The following is a 21622-nucleotide window of genomic DNA, read 5'->3' as shown; positions in this document are numbered from 1 at the left end:
ATTATGCAAAAAACTATGCCATGTAAACAGTAACCACAAGAGATTAGGAAAGGCTATATTAAGGTAAAATAAACTTTAAGGCAAAAAGTGTTGCCAGAGGCAATGATAATTTATAATGATTAAAGTCACAATTAGTTAAGAAATATAACAATTATAAACACATATGAACCCAACAATAGAGCCTTGAGATATATGAAGTAAAACTAACCAAACTGAAGGGGGACAAGTAATTCAACAATAATAGTTGGAAACTTCAATACCCCACTCCCAGTAATGGATAGGACAACTAGACAGAAAATCAAGAAAAGTGTAGAAGATTTGAATAGCACTATCTGCAAACTACACCTGACTGACACCTATTGAACACTCCACCTGACAACACCCAGAATGCACATTCTTCTTAAGCGTCCATGGAACAATCTTCAGGATAGACCATATACCATTCCATAAAACAATTCTCATAAATGTAAATAAATAAATAAATGACAAATAAATAAAATAAATGTATAGAATTTAACAAAAAGAAATTTGGGAATCCATATATATGTGAAAATTAAGTAATACATTTTCAAGTAACCAATAGGTAGGGGAAGAAATCACAAAAGAAATTAGAAATTAAGAAATTGAGCTGAATTAAATAAAAAGCACAATGAACCAAATTTATGGAATGCACATAAAACAGTGTTTAGAGGGAAATTTATAGCTAGAACACATATATTAGAAAAGAAGAAAGATCTCAAATCAATAATCTAAACTTCCACCTTAAGAAACTGGAAAAACAATAAGAAACTAAATCCAGAGTAAGCAGAAAGAAGGAAATCATAAGAATTATAGTGGAAATAAATTAAATAGGAAACAGAAGAAAATAGAGAAAATTAAGGAAACCAAAAGTTAGTTCTTTGAAACCATTTTTAAAATTTGACAAAGCTTTAGTAAGATTAACCAAGAAAAATGAGAGAAGACACAAACTGGTAAAATCAGGAATTAAAGAGAGGCTATCACAGCCAACTTTACAGAAACCAAAAGAATTTTAAGAGAGTACTATAAAAAACTTTATGTCAACAAATGAGACTCCTAAAATGAAATGGAAAATTCCTAGAAAGATACAAGTTACCAAAACTGAACCCAGAAGAAACAGAAGATCTAAATACATCTGTAAGAAGTAAATATTATAACAATTAAAACTCTTCTCAAAGTAGTGAGTGTGGATGTAGTTATTAAGGGTAACATTAGAGGGCCTTGTGGTGATGGTAAAGTTCTGAATCTTGATCGTGTTAATGGTTATGTAAATCTACACGTGATAAAATTGCATAGAGCCACACACACATGCATATGCACACACGCACACATACACACATACACACATAAATGAGTGCATGTAAAATGATGAAATCTGAATATATTCTGTGCATCGTACCAATGTCAATCTCCTGGTTTTGATATTGTGCTATAACTATGCAAGATATTACCATTTGTGGAAACTGGTACACAGGATCTCCCTGTACATTTTTTGCAACTTCTTGTGAATGTATAATTATTTGAAAATAAACAGTTTAAAAAATATTCCCACAATAAAAAAGCCCAGGCCTAGATGGGTACACTTGTGAATTCTTTCAATAATTTAAAATAAGAAATAATACCAACCCTTCACAAATTCTTCCAGAAAATAGAGGAGGAAGGAATACTTCCAAACTCATTCTATCAGGCCAAGATTATCCTGGTAGTAAACTTAGATAAAGACGTCACAAGAAAAGAAAACTATAGGCCAATATCTTTCATGAATATAAACACACACACAAAGAAAAATCTGAGCAAAATAAAAGCAAACTGAATCTGGAAAATATCAAAATGATTATACGCCATGACCAAGTAGGATTTATCCCAGGAATGCAAGGTTGGTTTAATATCTGAAAATCAACTAATGTAATTCATGATATTAACAGAATAAGGGACAAATACCATATGATCATCTCAATAGATGCATAAAAATGTTTCACAAAATCCACCATCCACTCATAATAAAGTTCTTCATAACCTAGGAGTAGAAGTAAATTTCCTGAAGCTGATAAAGAGCATTTGGAAAATATCCACATCTGACACCAGACTTAATGGTCTTAGTGGTGAAGACTAGATGCCTTCTACCTAAAATCAGGAAAAAGAGAAAGAAATCCACTCTCATCATTGTATTCAACATTGCACTCGAGCCTCTATCCAGTGGAATTAGGGAAGGAAAAAAGCCCATCCATATTAAAAATAAGTAAAACTGTCTTTATTCACATAGAAAAAGTTCCTATATATAGAAAATTCTAAGGAATACACAGACAAGGAGACACACACACAATGTGCTTCTACAACTAAAAAAGGAGTTCAAGAAGGTTGTAGGATAGAAGATGTATATACAAAAATTAATTTCATTTCTATAAACCAGCAATATACAGTCTGCAAATGAATGTAAGAAAAAGAATTTCATTCACATTAGCAGCAAAAATAATAAATACTTATGATTAAATTTAACAAAAGATGTGAAAGACTTGTACACTGAAGACTACAAAATATTGGTGCCAAAAGTTAAAGAAGTCTTAAATAAATGGAAAGACGTCCCGTGTTCATGGACTGGAGACTTAATATTGTTCAGATGGCAGTATTCCCTACGTTCATCTACAAATTCGTGCAATTCCTATCAAAATCCAAGCTGGTCTTCTTTTTTTTTCTTCTAGAAATTGACAAGTAGATCCTAAAATTCATATGGTAATGCAAGGAACTAAGAATAGCCAAAACAATGTTTTAAAAATAATAAATTTGGAGGACATATACTTCCCAATTTTAAAACTTAACTACAAACCTACACTAATCAAGATAGTTTGATAGTGGCATTAGAAAAGACACATAGGCCAACGGAACAGAATTGAGACTCCAGAAATAAACGGTTACACTTATGGTTAATCGATTTTGGACAAAGGTACAGACAAAATTCAGGGTGGAAAGGATAGTCTTTTCAATACCCAACACTGGTACAACTGGATAGCCACACGCAAAAGTATGAATTTGGACCCTTACCTCACACGATACACAAAAATTATCTCAAAATAGATCATATACCTAAATATAAGAGCTAAAACTATAAAATTCCTAGAAAAAAACATAGAAGTAAATATGGAGATATTGTTATGTAAGGAAAACCTCACTCTTCTTCCTATGTGTTTCTCCTTTACTCTTACACTACTACCATGCTCACAACACTTCTGACACCAGATGTGTGGGATTTCCCCCATACCAAGCAATTCTGTGACACCGTTGGGTGTCCTACAATTTTACTCAATTCTGACACTATCTACCTGGAGATAGCATTTCAGATGCCACAGGTTGAGTCAGTCCCACAAGAGTGCCCCCTTACTCAAGTGCCAAAGACAAGTCCCCAGGTTACTCACAACTCTGTCTGACTTGGCTTTCAACCAAAGCTTCCTGTGACCTCCTTCCCTTCAGATTCAATTATTTGTTAGAACACCTCATAGAACTCAGGGAAACACTTACTTGTGTTTACCAGTTATATAGTAAAGGATATGATAAAGGATGTGGATGAACTGCCAGATGAAGAGATAGACCAGATGAGGTCTGGAAGGGTCCTGAGTGTTGGAGCTTCTGTCCCCATGGAGTTGGGGTGCACGACCCTTATGGTACATGGATGTGTTTACCAACCTGGAAGCTCTCTGAACCTCGTCGTGTTGGGATTTTATGGAGGCTTTCTCCATAGGCATGATTAATTATTAACTTTATTTCTAGCATCTCTCTCCTCTTTGGAGAATGGGAGGTGGGGCTGAAAATTCCAGGCTTCCAATCATGGCTTGGTCTTTCTGGCGATCAGCCCCCATCCAGGAGTCATCCAGGAGCCCAACCAGTTACCTCATTGCAACAAAAGATGCTCCCAGTGCTCTTATCACTTAGGAGTTTACAAGGGTTTAAGAACTTTGTGCCAGGAATGGAACAAAGACAAAATATATATTTCTTATTATAAATCACAATATTACACCTTGAGTTATGCAAATATTTCTTAGAAATAACACCAAAAGCACAAGTGATAAAAGAAAAAATGATAAACTGGACTTCACCAAAACTAAAAATTTTGTGTTTCAAAGGACACCATCAATAAAGTGAAAAGATATTTTCAACTTACTTGTCTGCTAAGGGGCTTGTATCCAGAATACATAGAGAACTCAAACTCAGTAATGAGAAAAATGATCCAATTAAAAAATGGGCAAAATATTTGAATAGGCATTTTGCCACAGAAGAAATTTGAATGGCCAATAGTCTCATGAAAAGATGCTTAATATCATTAGCTATTAGAGAAATGCAAATTAAAGCCACAATGAAGTACCACTTCTCACCCACTGAGATGGCTACAGATGAAGACAGACAATAAACAAGCGTTGGTGATGACCTCAAGAAATGGAAAGCCTCATACATTGCTGGTGGGAATTTAAACTGCAGCAATCTCTTTGAAAAAACAGTTTGGAAGTTTCTTCAAATGTTAAACATAGATTTACTGTATCACCCAACAATCACCCCAGCCAAATGAGTCCCCACAAAGACTTGTATGTGAATGTTCATAGCAGCATTGTTTACAATAGCCAAAAAGAGGAAAGAACTCAAAGGTCCATCAGCTGTGAATGGATTAAGAAATGTGGTATAGCCATGCAATGAAATATTTTTTCAGTCATAAAAAGTAATAAAGACCAAAGAAAGACAATGTGAAGACACAGGGAGAAGATGGCTATCTAAAAGCCAAGGAGAGAGGCCTCAAAAGAAACCAACCCTACTGACACCTTGATCTCAGACTTCTAGCCTCCAGAACTGTGAGAAAATAAATTTCTGTTGCTTAAGCCGCCCAGTGTATAGCCCTTTGTTATGGCAGCCAAAACCAGATTTGTTATGGCAGCCCAAAACAGATTTTGGTACTAGGAAGTGGGGTACTGCTGTAACAAATACTAAAGAATGTGGAAGAGGCTTCGAAACTGGGTAACGGGTAGAGGCTGGAAGAGTTTTGAGGTGTGTGTTAGAAAAGCCTAGATTGCCTTAAAGAGACTAAATATGGACATTAAATGTGATTCTGTGAGAACTCAGAAAGGAAGGAGAACTGTAGAGAAAGTTCTACTGCCATGTATATGTGTGTGTGTGTGTATATATATGTACCATGTGTGCATTCATATCACCACAAACAGGATGTTGGTAGGAATGTGAACATCAAAGATACTTCTGGGTATGTCTCAGAGGGAGATGAGGAACATGTTATTGGAAACTGGAGAAAAGGAATCTTTGTTAATAAAGAACTTGGCTACATTGTGTTCTTGTGTTTTGTGGAAAGTAGAACTTGTGATGAACTTGGACCTTTAGCTGAGGATATTTCTAAGGAAATGTTGAAGGCATGCCTTGGGTTCTCCTTGCTGCTTATAGTAAAATATGAAAGGAGCTAATTGGAAAAGGAATTATTAAGCAAAAAGGAACCAGGACTCGAAGATTTAAAAAATTCTCAGCTTGTGCATATTACAAAAAATGAGAAAGTGTGCTCAGGAGAGAACACCAAGGGTCTGGCTGGACAACCTTAAAGAGATTATGCGTCTGTGCCATATGGATCCAATCAACCATCTCAGTAGAATCACTGCCAGCTTGGACTGAAGAGGACAGAGGTAGGGTGAAATCCAAAAAGGCTGTCAGACTTCTGGGATTCTACAGGCAGGAGACGGGACCATATATCTGTCTGCCTGCAAACATGCATTATCCTTTAGGAACAGGGAGGAATGACCCTGAAGGTGGGTCAGAGGTCAGCAGGGCTGCCACTGTCACCAGGGGCCAGAGGGCACAGGCCCAGGCAGCAAGACTGTCTTCTCTTTGGTTCCAGTGGGTTCCAACAGCAGCCCAGGGCTGAGGGGGCCCGGCCACCACCCTGGATGGCCTAGAGGACAGAACACTGAGCCAAAGAGGATTATTCTCGAGTCTTAAAATCTAACAGAATTTTATACAAAAGCTTCTTAAAATTAGCTGCAGATATCAATGTCCATAATTGTGTGCTGTAGAAATATTGCAGACTGGAGAGTCAAAGATGTAAGTTACAGTTCTGACGTTGATATGATACACTAAATCTTTGAATAAATTAAAAATCTAGTGGAATTTTCCCTGCTAGATTTCAGACTTGCTTAGAGCTGGTCCCCTCTTCCCTCTTTCCAATTTCTCCTTTCTGGAATGGGAATGTCCATCCTATGCCCCTCCCACTGTTATATTTTGGAAGCAGATAACTTGTTTGATTTCACAGGTTCACCATTGGAGAGGAATTTTCCTTCAGAATGAATCATACCTCTAGTTTCACCCATACCTGATTTAGATGCTATTTAGATGAGATTTTGGACTCAGAGTTGGTGCTGGAATGGGTTAAGACTTTTGTGGCTGTTGGGATGGGACAAATGTATTTTGCATTTGAGGACATGGATTTGGGGAACTAGATGGTGGAGTGTTATGGCTTAAGTTGTCTCCTTGCAAAATTCATATTGAAGTCCTAACCCCCTAGTACCTCAGAATGTGACCGTATTTGGTCTTTAAAGAGGTGATTAAGGTTAAATGAGGTCATTGGGCGGGCCCTAACCCAATGTTCCTGGTGTCCTTAGAAGGAGATTAGGACACACACACACACACACACACGGAAGACCATGCAAAGACACGGGGAGAAGACACCATCTACAAGTCAAGGAGAGAGGCCTCAAAACAAATCATCCCTGCTGACACCTTGATCTCAGAGTAGTGACAAAATTAATTTGTGTTGTTTGAGCCAAAAAAAGTAATGAAGTACTAATACCTGCTACTATATGGATGAACCTCAAAAACATGCTAAGTGAAAGAAACTAGACACGAAAGACCACATATTCTAAGAGTCCATTTATGTGAAATGTCCAAAAAAGGCAAATTTACAGAAACAAAAACATATTAGTGGTTTGATTCTTTTTCTTCTTATCTTTTTACCTTATCCCAAGCGGAGAGGCAGCTGTCATTTTGTGTAACCGACAGCTAAAGGGGTGTCCTTTAATGAGATACACAAATGGCTTCTAAAATTCAGGAGTTTGACTTTCATTTTTGTGCAAAAATGGGCCTATGAACAAGAATGAGAAGTGATTGCAAATAGGCATGAATTTTCTTTTTGGGTGAATGGAAATGTTATAAGGTTCGATTGTGGTGAAAGTTACACTTTGTAAAGTTACTGAAAACCCTTGAAGTGCAATCTTAATATAGGCGAATTTTATGGTGTGTAAATAAAGCTGTTTAAAAAATTAATTGCTGAAAAGAATTATTCAAGATGATATTTGTTGGGTCACAAAACATGATTACATTTTACTTTAATGAGTCTATAATTAAGATTTATTTCTTTAATTGAGAAATGGATTACCTTTAAACACGTGGGATAATTCCCTTAATATTGTGGTGGTATAGGCACCCCATCGTGAATTTTTCTATTTCATTTTAAAAAGGGCTTTGAAGCGCAACAGGCTGATACAACACGGGGAGGTTGAGAACTCAATATTGTTAAAATCTTTTTGCACAAAAATGAAAGTCAAACTCCTGAATTTTAGAAGCCATTTGTGTATCTCATTAAAGGACACCCCTTTAGCTGTCGGTTACACAAAATGACAGCTGCCTCTCCGCTTGGGATAAGGCAAAAAGATAAGAACAAAAAGAATCAAACCAAAGGGGGGGGGGGGGTGTAACTATCAGAACATCAAAACATTTTAAATAGTCTGAATATTTGAATGTGTTCACCATTCAACTAATAATATTAACTTCAGTCAGAAGGTTTGTAAGGAGCCAAATTCTGAGTCCCAACTTGCATTGCCAGGTCACCTCTCCCATCCTGTAGACACAGATTTACCGAGAAAGAACGCTGCGGAGGCCTCCAGGATCTGCGGGGGCGCGAGGCGCAGAAAGTAAAGATTCGGGCGATGGCAAAGCATGGCCTTCAAAATAGGAATTTAAGTTTTAGGTACCAGATAATACTGGTCCTGGCTGTCGGAGCCGTCCAAAAAAATGCCAGTCTTCTCCCTCTCAGTTCTGATTTCTGTTCATTATAAACTGTCTAGAATCCTTACTTTCCAAGCGACGGGAGGCGGAGCCAAGAAGGGTATCTGGGAAGGACAGGGGTAGGGGCAGCGACTCTGGCATCCGACGGTCGGGTCCGGAGCAGCTCCCTTCTGGGGGGGGGGGGGGGGCGGTGGGACCAGGAGGGAAGGACGGGCGGACGGCGTCGACCCCGAAACTCCCGCCGGGAGTGGGCGCTGCTGAGCCAGAGCCGTTCTCGGGCTCGCGGGACCACGGGCCTGCACCGTCCCTGTCCCCCCGGGAGCTGGCGCCTGGCCTGCGGAAGGCAGCTGCGCCCGCAAGGAGCCCGTCCCCTTCCTGCCAACACCGCCCGGCAGCAGCAAGGCGTCGGGCAGCCCGGCCGTCGCGCGCCCCTTCTTCGCTCGCGCGTTCCAACGAGTGCGCGCTCGGCGCCGGGCCCTGGGGCAGCTAACGGAAACCTCGCTGAGCCGCGGACTCCGTTGGAAGGACGCGACCGTGCAGAGCTGCTCCTCATGGGCGGCTGCCTGAGCCGGCCTCGCCCTGCGCCGCCGGCCTCGGCTGTTCTGAGCGGGGACCCCCGGGCGAGACCCGAGCGCCTGGGGCCGGCACACCCCGCCTGCCGCGGGCCCCCGGCCGGCTGCGTCCACTCGGCCGCCCCGACCCTGGAACCGGCTCGCAGGCTGTCTTACGAGGATCTTGTGGCTTCGCCCCGTCGTCGTCGGCACCGTCGGCGGATTGTCATAGTCCATCGGCGGCAGTATCCAGTCCAGCAGGCCCGGTGTTTATTTCTGGGCGTCTTTTCCTCGGTGCCCCGGAGCGGCCCTCAGACGCAGCCAGTGCTGTCCGCTTGCGGCTCTAAGAGGCTCTGCGCCTCGGTGATCCTGAAAATGGCATCTGCTAGGGGCAAAGTGACGCTCCGTTTGGCTCTGAAGCAGACAGTCCTCTGTATGTGGTCTTCACTAAATGGTCACCTCCCAGACCCTTGCGTAAGGGAGACTCTGGTGAGGGCTCTCGAAGGGAGCGGTCAGCTGAGAGCCAAGAAAGAGAAGGACCTGAGTGTCCTGACTGAGAGCGGGAAAGTGCTAGCAAAACAGGAGGGGCACCCAGGCGCCGAGACGGTGGAGGATCAGAGAAGGGGCTCCAGCAGCAGCGGGGGTGCGCGGTCCGCGTTTAGGAGCCTGATGGTCAACGGAGTCCTCTCTTCCTTCGTGCCCAGGCCTGGGCCTCTGGGGAGAGACTTCTGTTTCCACAGTTCAGAGAACAGCCTGATTGAGAAATCTCAGACCTGCTTTTTGAATTCCTGCAGCAAACGAAATGCCATCATCAGTTCATACAGTTCCACTCGAGGGTTCCCGCTGCTGCAGAGAAGCGGTCCAGGCACAGCTCGGCTCCAGGGCCCAGCAGCATCCCCTCCCCACGTGCCTGCAAAGAAAGCCAGCGAGGAAAGCCATCAGTCTAGATCTTCAGCCTCAGTGGAACCGCAAAGTCAGACCAAGCATGAAAAGGCTGCAGATGTCCCCTCAGGGCAGAAACAAAACTTGAGGAACTGCTCACCCCCATTGGACCGTTCCAGGCCCCGGAAACGCAAGGTTCCTCTGCTGCTGCCCTCTAGGCGAAATGGCCCACTGATCCTCCCCCCAGCCCCGCAGCTAGGTTACAGAGTCACTGCTGAAGACCTTGACTTAGAGAAGAGAGCTGCGATTCGGAGGATCAACAAGGTCTTGGAAGGGTAAGACAGGCGGACTCAGACCGCGGGGCCCTCAGCCTTCCTGTTCCTCCACGCCCACCTGCTGCACGGCCTGGCCCCCTCCAGTCCCCAGCAGTAATTCACAGTGGAAGAGCTTCCAGCAGGTGCTGAGCTCCCCAGGCTCAACCAACTGCCCTTAATCAGCTGGAGTGGCTGCTTCTGTGGGCTGTTGGTCTTCCTTCTCCCCAAACCTCCGCCTTGCTCAGCCTGGCTTTAAAGATTTGGTTCCCTTTCCCGGGCCCACCAGGGTCTGTTCCCCAGTACTTTGCTGCTTGGCCCTCGCTGGTTCCTTGGAGGAGCATTGTAGGAGACGATGAGAGTCCAGCTTTGCCCTTGAGGGGCCTAGGGTGCTGCTCCTGGGGGCCACTCCCGCCGCCAAGTCGGTCAGCTCTCTCCAGAGAGACAATGTTTCATCCCCATCGTCTTTCTGCCAGATGTGCCCCTAGAAGTTGGGTGGCTGGAACTTGTTAGCCTGGCGCAGCCCAGTGGTCAGGATCCCTGAACAGAAGAGGGAAGCAGGAGGCCCAGTGCTCCTGGAGTCGTCTCCTCCCACCTTCCCAGTTTGCTGAATTGGGCCCTTGTCCATCTTTCTTAGAATCTACATAATATTCTCTCTCTCTGTGAACATTTGGTGTACCACATGAAGATTCTGTAAATGAACAAAATCATATCTTTCACGTATTTATAGTCATAGATATTTGTATATGTCACATTATTTTTATATAGTCATGTATGTGTATAATAATATATATGTGTATATTATATGTAATATGTATATATTACATACATAATGTAATATATAAGAATACATAATACATATATATTATATATGTACAGTAATTATGTATATCTGTATAACAATATATGTATGTATGTATAATTAGCATATAATTATAGTTTAATATATAATCAATATGCAATATATATTATATGCATATTACTTACATGTGTGTAATATATGTAATATGTATAACAATGTGTATTACGTATATGTGTATATAACCTATATACATATATAATATGTGCAATATATTATGTATAGAATATATTGTAATATGTATTATATTACATATAATAATATATATTGAATATATATGTGACCTTCTGTTAATTTACTGAATGTTCCTGTGTCTTTGCTCTTTGAATCCAAGTGGAAGAATAATTGACTCCTGAGCGGCCGGACCTAACCGTATCAGGTTGTCTGTGGTCCAGCTGATGGGAAAGTAGCACTACTTTACGCCTCTGGATGTTAGCTCCTGATTCCTGTGTTTTGCTTCTGTAAGATGGCGACCCATGCACTTGCCTTTTCCCTCTTCTGCTTCTCACTGCCCACCTGACCTCCCTATTGGTTAGGTCATGCCTATTGTGTGTTAGGAAATGACTCGGTCTTTTAAATTTTTTGAATTTGATGTAATTTTAGAGTTACAGGAAGTTGCAAAGACAGCACAGAGAATCCCCGTCTAGTCTTCAGAGAGCTTCTCCTAATGTTACTATCTTACAGAACAACCATTGAAACTAGGAAATTAATATTGATACAATGCTATTAGCAAAACTTCAGACTTTAATTGGATTTCCCAAGTTTTTCCAGTGAAGTTTTCTTTCTGTCCCAGTATCAGTCCAGAATCCCACAATGCCTTGTCTTGTCTCCTTAGTCTTCTCCAAACTGTGACCGTTTCTCTGTCTTAATATCTTGTGTGACCTTTATACATTTGAAGAGTGCTGGTTGGGTATTTTGTAGAATTTCCCTCAGTTTGGGCTTGCCTGCTGTTCTCTGATGAGTATATTCAGGTTACGGGTTTTTAAGAAGAATCTCACAGAGGTGGTGTTCCCTTCTCAGCACCTCATCTCAGACGGTGCCTAATATCCATGTCTTATTATAGGAAATGCTAACCTTGGTCACCTGGTTAGGGTGGTGGCTGCCGTAGTTCTCCACTGTATAGTTACTATTTTTTCCTGTGTAATAAATATTTGGGGGCTATACTTTGATGCTACGCAAAAATCCTGTTTATCTTTCAACTTTCACCATTGATTTTAGCATCACCAGTGGATCTTGCAGCGATTATTATTGTGGTGTTCTAATGGTGATTTTCTACTTCCCTTGTTTTGTTACACTTAATTAGAATTCTTCTCTAAGGAAGAGTTCTCTCAATTTATTTGTGTATTCAGTCACTTATATCTGTATGGACTCATCAATATTTATTTTATTCTTTGGGCTATTATCTAGTATCACTATGAATTTGGTTGCCCAAATTGTTCCAGATTTGACCATTGTGAGTTCTTTTGGGTTAGCTCCTGAGTCCTTTTCACATGCCTGCATCCCCTTCCAGCTTTTTTCAAGGACTTTACCTTCTAGCCCTACAAGGTGCTCCAGGACCCTCTTGTCCTTTATTTGCCCCAGTCTGGAGTCAACTACTTCTCCAAGGAGTTCTGGTTCCTTTTATTGCAGAACGGAATTTGAAAAAACAAGTTCCGGGTGCTCAGGTGTGCTCATAGCTTCTAGGGAGTCTCTCCTCCCAGGTCCTCAGCAGACAGAACTAGGAAGTATATGTTCCCATTTAGACATACTTACCTATATTTCTGTATTTATTTATGCATGTGTGTATGCATGTGTGTGTATAAATGCGTTCATACTGATGCCTCAGACTCTAATCCAGAACCACAGGGTTCATTCTAGAAATGTCTCCTTTTGCTTATGTGTAACTTTTCTCCAGAGAAACCTGGTCTAATTATCTGCAATATATTTACTTATTTGTTCAGTCCTAGAATACATGTAGAGTAGTTTCAGAGTTGCCAACCCCGTGAACAACTTACCAAAGTGTTTGTGTACAGTTCTTTCCTAGTTAGCTTCACCCTATCCAGTCAAACACTACTTTACATAAATTACTCCGTTCAGCTCCTTTCAGCTCCCCTTCAGCGAGGTTATGTGATCCTCTTGTAACACTCAGATTCATTTGTCATGATCTGCATTTGTCACAATCTGCATTCCATTTTGAGTTCCTCTAGCAACCTGGTTGATTTTAATTTGCAAACAGTAAAATTCACTCTTGGTGGTGTACAGTTTGCTTATATTTTGCTGACTGTTTTGCATCTGTGTTCATGAGAGATATTGGTCTGAAATTTTCTTTTTCTTGTAATGTCTTTTCTGGTTTTGGTATCAGAGTAATACTGCCCACTTAGAATGAGTTGGGAAGAGTTACCGCCTCTGTTTCTGGAAGAATTTGTAGAAGGATTGGTATAATTTCTTCTTTAAATATCTGGGAGGATTTACAAATCACATCATCTCGGCTTGGGTTTTTATTTAGGGGAAGATTTTAAATTACTCTTTATGTGTGGTAAGGTCTACCAAGGTTTTCTGTTTCTTCTTGAGCCAGTCTCAGTACTTGGTCTCTTTCTGGGAATGTGCGCATTTCATCAAAGTTGTCTAATTTGTTGGCATAACATTGTTCATAGTATTTCCTTATAATCCTAATATCTGTAAGGCAGGAAATGATGTCCTCTCTTCAATTCCTATTTTTTTTTAAATGTGGGAGAGTTTTTTTTTAAAGATTGGTACCTGAGCTAACAACTGTTGCCAATCTTTTTTTTTTTCCCTGCTTTTTCTCCCAAAATCCCTCCAGTACATAGGTGTATATTTTAATTGTGGGTCCTTCTAGTTGTGGCATGTGCGATGCTGCCTCAGCGTGGCCTGATGAGCCAGTCTGCATCAGTCCGCACCCAGGATCCGAACCGGTGAAACCCTGGGCCTCAGAAGCGGAGCGCGTGAACTTAACCACTGGGCCACGGGGCCGATCCCCAATTCCTAATTTTGTTAATGTCTTTTTTTTTTCTTTCTCTGTCTGTCTGTCTCTCTCATCCTTGCTTTTGCTCTCTTTTTGGTCAGTGTGGCTAAAGTTTTGTCAATTGTGTTGATTTTTTTTAAGTAATCTATTTTTGTGGTTTACATTTTCTCTGTTGTTTTGCTGTTTATTATTTCATTAATTTAGACTTTAATCTTTATTATTTCATTCTTTCTGTTTCCCTTGGGTTTACTTTGCTTTTACTAGTTTTTTTTAATTGACTTCATAATAATTTACAACATTGTGAAATCCACTTGTACATTATTGTCTATCACCATCTAAGTGCTCCCTTTCACCCCCTCTGCCCACCCCCAAGCCCCCTTCCCCTGGTAACCACTGAACTCTTCTTTGTCCATGTGTATATCTTCCACATATGAGTGAAATCATCTGTTGTTTGTCTTTCTCCATCTGGCTTATTTCTCTTAAGGTAATACCCTCCAGGTCCATCCGTGTTGTTGCGAATGGGACAATTTTGTCTTTTTTTCATGGCTGAGTAGTATTCCATCGTATATATATACCACATCTTCTTTATCCAGTTGTCAGTGGATGGGCACTTGGGTTGTTTCCATGTCTTGGCTATTGTGAATAGCGCTGCAATGAACATAGGGGTGTAGAAGTTGTTTTGAATTGTTGATTTTAAGTTCTTTGGATAGATACCCAGCAGTGGGATAGCTGGGTCATATGGTATTTGTATTTTCAGTTTTTTGAGAAATCTCCATACTGTTTTCCACAGTGGCTGCACTTGTTTGCATTCCCACCAGCAGTGTATGAGGATTTCATTTTCTCCACATCCTTTCCAACATTTGTTACTTTCTTGTCTTGGTGATTATGGCCATTTTAACTGATGTAAGGTAATATCTTAGCATAATTTTGATTTTCATTTCCCTGGTAATTGGAGATGTTGAACATCTTTTCATGGTCCTGTTGGCCATCTGTATGTCTTCTTTGGAAAAATGTTCATATCCTCTGCCTGTTTTTTGATTGTTTTTTTTTTTTGTTGTTCAGTTGTGTGAGTTCTTTATATATTACAGAGATTAACCCCTTTTTGGATATGTGATTTGCAAATATTTTCTCTTATTCGGTAGGTTGTCTTTTTGTTTTGAAACTGGTTTCCTTTGCCTTGCAGAAGCTCTTTAGCCTGATGAAATCCCACTTGTTTATTTTTTCTTTTATTTCCCTTGTCCAAGAACACATGGTATTTGAGAAGATCCTTTTAAGACTGATGTCAGAAGTGTACTGCCTATAGTTTCTTCCAGAAGTTTTATGGTTTCAGGTCTTACCTTCAAGTCTATTTCAAGTCAGTCTATTTTTGTGTATGGTGTAAGATAGTGGTCTACTTTCATTCTTTTGCATGTGGCTGCCTAGTTTTCCCAACATCATTTATTGAAGAGACTGTCTTTTCTCCGTTGTAAGGTCTTAGCACGTTTGTCGAAGATTAGCTGTCTGTAGATGTGTGGTTTTATTTATGGGCTTTCAATTATATTCCAGTGATCTGTGTGTCTGTTTTTGTACCAGTACCATGCTGTTTTGATTACTATAGCTTTGAAGTATACTTTGAAGTCAGGGATTGTGATGCCTCCAGCTTTGTTCTTTTTTCTCAGGATTGCTTTAGCTACTCGGGGTCTTTTGCTGCCCTGTGTGAATTTGAGGATTCTTTGTTCTACTTCCATGAAGAATGTCATTGGGATTCTGATTGGGATTGCATTGAATCTGTAGATTGCTTTGGGGAGTATGGACATTTTAACTATGTTTATTTTTCCAATCCATGTGCATGGAATCTCCTTCCATCTCTTTATGTCATCATCAATTTCTTTCAATAATATCTTATAGTTTTCATTGTATAGGTGTCTCACCTCTTTCGTTAAATTTATTCCTAGGTATTTTATTCTTTTTGTTGCGATTGTAAATGGGATTGTATTCTTGAGCTCTATTTCTGTTAGTTCATTGTTAGTGTATAGAAAAGCAACTGATTTTTTAAGTTGATTTTGTACCCTGCAACTTTGTTGTAGTTGTTGATTAATTCCAATAATTTTCCAATGGATTCTTTAGTGTTTTCTATATATAAGATCATGTCGTCTGCAAACAGTGAGAGTTTCACTTCTTCATTTCCTATTTGGATTCCTTTTATTCCTTTTTCTTGCCTAGTTGCTCTGGCCAAAACCTCCAGTACAATGTTGAATAAGAGTGGTGAGAGTGGGCATCCTTGTCTTGTTCCTGTTCTCAGAGGGATGGCTTTTGGTTTTTACCTGTTAAGTATGATGTTGGCTGTGTGTTTGTCATATATGGCCTGTATTATGTTGAGGTAATTTCCTTCTATCCCCATTTTGTTAAGAGTTTTGATCATAAGTGGCTGTTAGATCTTGTCAAATGCTTTCTCTCCGTCTATTGAGATCATCATGTGGTTTTTGTTCCTCATTTTGTTAATGTGGTGTATCAAATTGATTGATTTGTGGATGTTGAACCATCCCTGTGTCCCTGGTATAAATCCCACTTGGTCATGGTGTATGATCTTTTTGATGTATTGCTATATTTGGGTTGCCAATATTTTGTTGATGACTTTTGCATCTATGTTCATCAGCGATGTTGGCCTCTAGTTTTCCTTTTTTGTGTTGTCCTTGTCGGGCTTTGGTATCAAGGTGATGCTGGCCTCGTAGAATGTGTTAGGAAGTGTTCCATATTCCCTAATGTTTTGGAATAGTTTGAGGATACGTATTAAATCTTCTTTGAACATTTGGTAGAATTCACCAGGGAAGCCATCTGGTCCTGGGCTTTTATTTTTTGGGATGTTTTGATTACTGTTTCAATCTCTTTACTTGGGATTGATCTATTCAGATTCTCTATTTCTTCTTGATTCAGCTTTGTAAGGTTGTAAGAGTCTAAGAATTTATCTATTTCTTTTAGATTGTCCAATTTGTTGGCATATAGCTTTTCATAGTATCCTCTTATAATCATTTGTATTTCTGTGGTATCCATTGTAATTTCTTCTCTTTCATTTCTATTTCTATTTATCTGAGCTTTCTCTCTTTTTTTCTTTGTAAGTCTCTCTAGGGGTTTGTCAATTTTGTTTATCTCCTCAAAGAACAAGCTCGTGGTTTCATTGATCTTTTCTACTGTCTTTTTTGTTTCAATTGCAGTTATTTCTGCTCTGATTTTTATTGTTTCCCTCTGTCTGCTGACTTTGGGCTTTGTTTGTTCTTCCTTTTCTAATTCAGTTAGGTGTAGTTTGAGATTGCTTATTTGAAATTTTCCTTGCTTGTTAAGGTGAGCCTGTATTGTGATGAGTTTTCCTCTTAGTACCACGTTTGCTGCATCCCATATGAGTTGTATGGTATGTTTTCATTCTTGTTTGTCTCCAAATATTTTTTGATTTCTCTTTTGATTTCTTCAATAATCCATTTGTTGTTCAGTAGTGTGTTGTTTAGTCTCCACAACTGTGTTCCTTTCTCAGATTTTTTTCTTGTAGTTGATTTCTAGTTTCATTGCATTGTGGTAGGAAAAGATGCTTGTTATTATTTTAATCTTCTTAAATTTAGTGAGGCTTGCCTTATTTGCCAACATTTGGTCTATCCTTGAGAATGTTCTGTCCACACTTGAGAAGAATGTGTATTCTGCTGCTTTTGGATGGAGTGTTCTATATATATCTATAAAGTCCATCTGGTGTAGCTTTTCATTCAGTTCTGCTGTTTCCTTGTTCACTTTCTGTCTGGATGATCTATCCACTGATATGAGTGGAGTGTTGAAGTCCCCTACTGTTATTGTGTTGTTGTTAATATCTCCTAGGTTTGTTAATAGCTGCTTTACATACTTTGGTGCTCCTGTGTTGGGTGCATAGACATTTATAAGTGTTATGTCTTCTTGGTGGAGTGTCCCTTTGATCATTATATACCGCCCCTCTTTGTCTCTCTATACCTGTAATATCTTGAAGTCTACTTTGTCTGATATAAGTATGGCAACACTGCCTTCTTTTGTTTGCCATTAGCTTGGAGTCTTCCATCGCTTCACTCTGAGCCTGTGTTTGTTGTTAGAGCTGAGATGTGTTTCCTGGAGGCAGCATATTCTTGGATCTTCTTTTTTAATCCATCCAGCCACTCTGTGTCTTTTGATTGGAGAATTCCACCCATTTACATTTAGAGTGATTATTGATATATGAGGGCTTAATGTTGCCATTTTATCACTCATTTTCTGATTCTCCTGCATGTACTTTGTTTCTTGTCCCATGTATTTGGTCTATCAATTCAGTTAGATAGTTTTTTATGCTGGATTTCTTAGTTTTCTCCTTATTTATTATTTGTGACTCTGTTCTCCTTTTTTTTTAGTGGTTACCCTGAGGTTTCTATGAAAAATCTCGTGGAGGAGATAGTCTATTTTCTGATGACCTCTTATTTCCTTAGACTAAGCCAATTCAGTCCCTTTCCTCTTCCCCTCCTAAGTTATTTTGGTCACATCTTATTCCATCTTGTTTTGTGAGTTTGTGGTTAAAATGACAATATTATCTTTGTTTTTGGTGTTTTCCTTCCCTTTATCTTTAATGTTTTACCTTAGTATTTGCTAACCTGTTCTGCTAGATAGCTCTAATTTTCTGATTTCGTCTACCTATTCATCTCCTTACTCAGGGCTTTGTAACCCCGTTCTTCTTCTTCTTTTTTTTCTTTTTAGATATGAGGGCCTTCTTGAGGTTCTCTTTTAGGGGGTCTTGTGGTGATGAACTCCCTTCTTTTGTTTATCTGGGAAAGTTTTTATTTCTCCATCATATCTGAAGGATGTTGTCACTGGATAGAGTATTCTTGGCTGAAAGATTTTGTCTTTCAGAATTTTGAATATATCATTCAATTCTCTCCTAGCCTGTAAGGTTTCTGCTGAGAAATCCACTGAAAGCCTGATAAGGGTTCTTTTGTAGGTTGCTTTCTTCTGCCTTGCTGCCCTTAGTATTTTTTCTTTGTCGCTGACTTTTGCCAGCTTCACTACTATATGCTTGCAGTAGGTCTTTTTACATTGATGTAATTAGGAGACCGATAGCCTCTTTCAAGTGGATTTCCATCTCCTTCCCCAACTTTGGAAAGTTCTCAGCTATTATTTCTTTGAACGTGCTTTCTGCTTCATTCTCCTTCTCTTCTCCCTCTTGAATGCCTATAATTCTTATGTCGCATTTCCTAATTGAGTTGGATATTTCTCAGAGACTTCATTTCTTTTTTAGTCTTAGTTCTCTCTCTTCCTCCTTCTGAAGCACTTCTATGTTTCTATCCTCAGTGATCATGATTCATCTCTCTGTTATCAGCTCTACCATTCAGGGCTTCTATATTCTGCTTTATCTCATTGATTGTATTGTTCATCTTAATATTTCTGGTTGGTTCTTCTTTATAGTTTCAATCTCTTTTGTGAAGTAGCACCTGAACGCATTGTATCATCTATCTGCATTCCCTTTTAACTCATTGAGTTTTTTAATGATAACTATTTTGAATTCTCTGTCATTTAGGTTATAGATTTCTGTGTCTTCAGGATTGATTTCTGGGTACTTGTCATTTCCTTCTGGTCTGGAGATTTAATATATTTTTTCATACTGCCAGACAGCATGGTTTTGTACTTTCACATTGTCATAGTGTTTGATTGCCACTTCCACCTTTTGCCACTGTGTGGGGGTCAAGAGCTGAGTATTCTGAGCTCGCTGGGATCTGCGGGGACAGCTCCAAGGTGCTGGGCTGTGGCTCCAGGTGTGGGGGAGGGACAGTTTCTTCTCCTGCACAATCTCCGGGGCTTCTCACTCTGCCCTCACATCTGCTCCCTTGGGGTGTTGACTTGATGAAGACACCTCCGTGATAGCTAGTCCCTTCTGTGAGGGGCTTTCCTTCAGGCTGTGAGGGACCTCAGGGATCTATGGAGTTCCTGGAGAGGGCTGCTTCTCCCTTCCCCCCGCTGCTTTCTTCCCAGAGGCCAAGCGCACTCCCTGGGCCACTTTCCTTTGGCAAGGAAGAGGAGTGTTCTCTTACCTTGTTCCACTTCCTTGGGAGGGGCTCCAGCACCTCCACCTTGTGATGCATAGCTGTGTCCCTCTCTCAGACATCTTTTGTGTGGATGTCCTCTGTTGGAATATGAATCTCCTTTTCGTTGTATCTTAGAGGGGAGAGTTTACAGTAGCGCTCACTCTGCTATGATGCTGATATCACCCCTTTTATTAGTTTCTTAAGATGGAAGATTGGCCTATGGGTTTGAGACCTTTCTCTTTTCTAATGTGGGTGTTTAAAGCTATGAAGTTCCCTCTAAGCACTGCGTTATTGGCATTCCAAAAAACATTGATGTTATATTTGGATTACATTCAGTTCAATATGTTTTCCAATTTCCCTTGTGATTTTTTCTTTGACCCATAACTTTAGAAATGTGGTCTTTAATTTTCAAATATTTGGGGATTATCCCATATTTCGTTCCGGTTTTGATTTGTAATTTTATTCCACTGTGGCCTTAAATGTACATTTAATGATTTCAATCCTTTTAAATTTATTGGGGCATTTTTATGGCCAACCATATGCTCTACTTTGGAAAATGTCCCATGTGTCCTTGAAAAGAAGGTGCGTTCTGCTGTTTGGGGCAGAGTGTTCTATAAATATCAGGTCAAGTTGTTGGATAGTGTTGTTCAGGTCTTCTTAGCGTTACTAATTTCCTGTCTAGTTTTTCTGTCAGCTGTTGAGAGTGGAGTCTTAAAATACTGAACTATAATTGTCTTATTGTCTATTTCACATTTCAATTCTGCAGTTTTGGCTGCATGGATGTTGGGGCTCTGTTGTTAGCTGCATGTAAGTTTTAAATTGTTATATCTTCCTGATTATTGATTCTTTTGCCACTATAAATTGTCCCTCTTTTTCCCTAGTAATATTTTTGGCCTTAAAGTCAGCTTTGCCAAATATTGCTACAGTTACCCTGCTCTCTTATGGATACTGTTTGCAATGAATATCTTTTTCCATTCTTTTAATTTCAACCTACTTGTCTATTTGAATCTAAGGTTTGGATCTTATAGTTAGCTTATATTTGAGTCTTGATTTTTAAAATCCAATCTTTGCTTTTGTGTTGGGCTTTTTAATCCGTTCACATTTATTGTAATCATTGCCATGATTGGATTTACTTTTTCCATTTTGCTTCTTATTTTCTATTTGTCTCATGTTGGTTTTTTTATCTTCTCTGTTCCTGCTTTGTGTTACATAGATTTTTTTAGTGTATCATTTAAATTCCCCCACTTCCCCTTATTTTTGCTATTTTTTAAGGTATTTTCACTATTTTTTTGAGTTATTTTCTTAGTGATTGCCCTAAAAATTACAATGTATATCTTAAATTTTCAAAATTCTACTTTAGGACATACAGATGACAAATAAGCACATGAAAAATGTTTAACACCATTAGCTACTAGGGAAATGCAAATTAAACCCACAATGAGATATTACTACACACCTATCAGAATGCCTAAAATAAGTAGTGATAGTATCAAATGCTGGTGAGGATGGAGAGAAACTAGATCATCATCCATTGCTAGTCTAAGTGCAAAATGATACAGCCACTCTGGAAAACAGATTGGCAATTACTTTGAAAACCAAAAATGGACTTACCATATGACCCAGCTGTTGCACTCTGGGCATCTGTCACAGAGAATGTAAAACATATTTTCATGAAGGAACTTGTTCACAAATGTTCATAGCAGCTTTATTCCTAATAGCCCCAAACTGGAACCTACTCCAAACTCCTTCAATGGGTGAATAAACAACTATGTACATCCATACTATGCAATACTTCTCAGTAGCAAAAAGAACTGAACTGTTGATACACACAGTTTAGATGAACCTCAAGAGAATTATGATGAGTAAATAAAGCAAACCCAAAAAGGTTACATAGCATGTGATTCCATTTATGTAACATTTGTATTATTCTTGGAATAACACAAGTATAGAAATGGAGACAGATTAGT

The 21622-nt window shown here is 39.6% G+C and overlaps 1 protein-coding gene across 1 annotated transcript in view; it reads left to right on the top strand.

The window, feature by feature from the left end:
* Positions 1-21622, top strand: part of LOC100630328 (nuclear envelope pore membrane protein POM 121-like) — a 76268-nt gene that overhangs the window by 36845 nt on the left and 17801 nt on the right. The window contains exon 3 of the mRNA XM_070234704.1: positions 8115-9823. Within this exon, the coding sequence (XP_070090805.1) occupies positions 8115-9823 (1709 nt within the window). The remainder of the gene's footprint in view (positions 1-8114; positions 9824-21622) is intronic.

This window comes from Equus caballus, chromosome 14, assembly GCF_041296265.1.
Source record: "Equus caballus isolate H_3958 breed thoroughbred chromosome 14, TB-T2T, whole genome shotgun sequence".
NCBI lineage: Eukaryota > Metazoa > Chordata > Mammalia > Perissodactyla > Equidae > Equus > Equus caballus.
The sequence above is the reverse complement of the archived record's forward strand: the minus strand, read 5'-3'. Positions and strand labels throughout refer to the sequence as shown.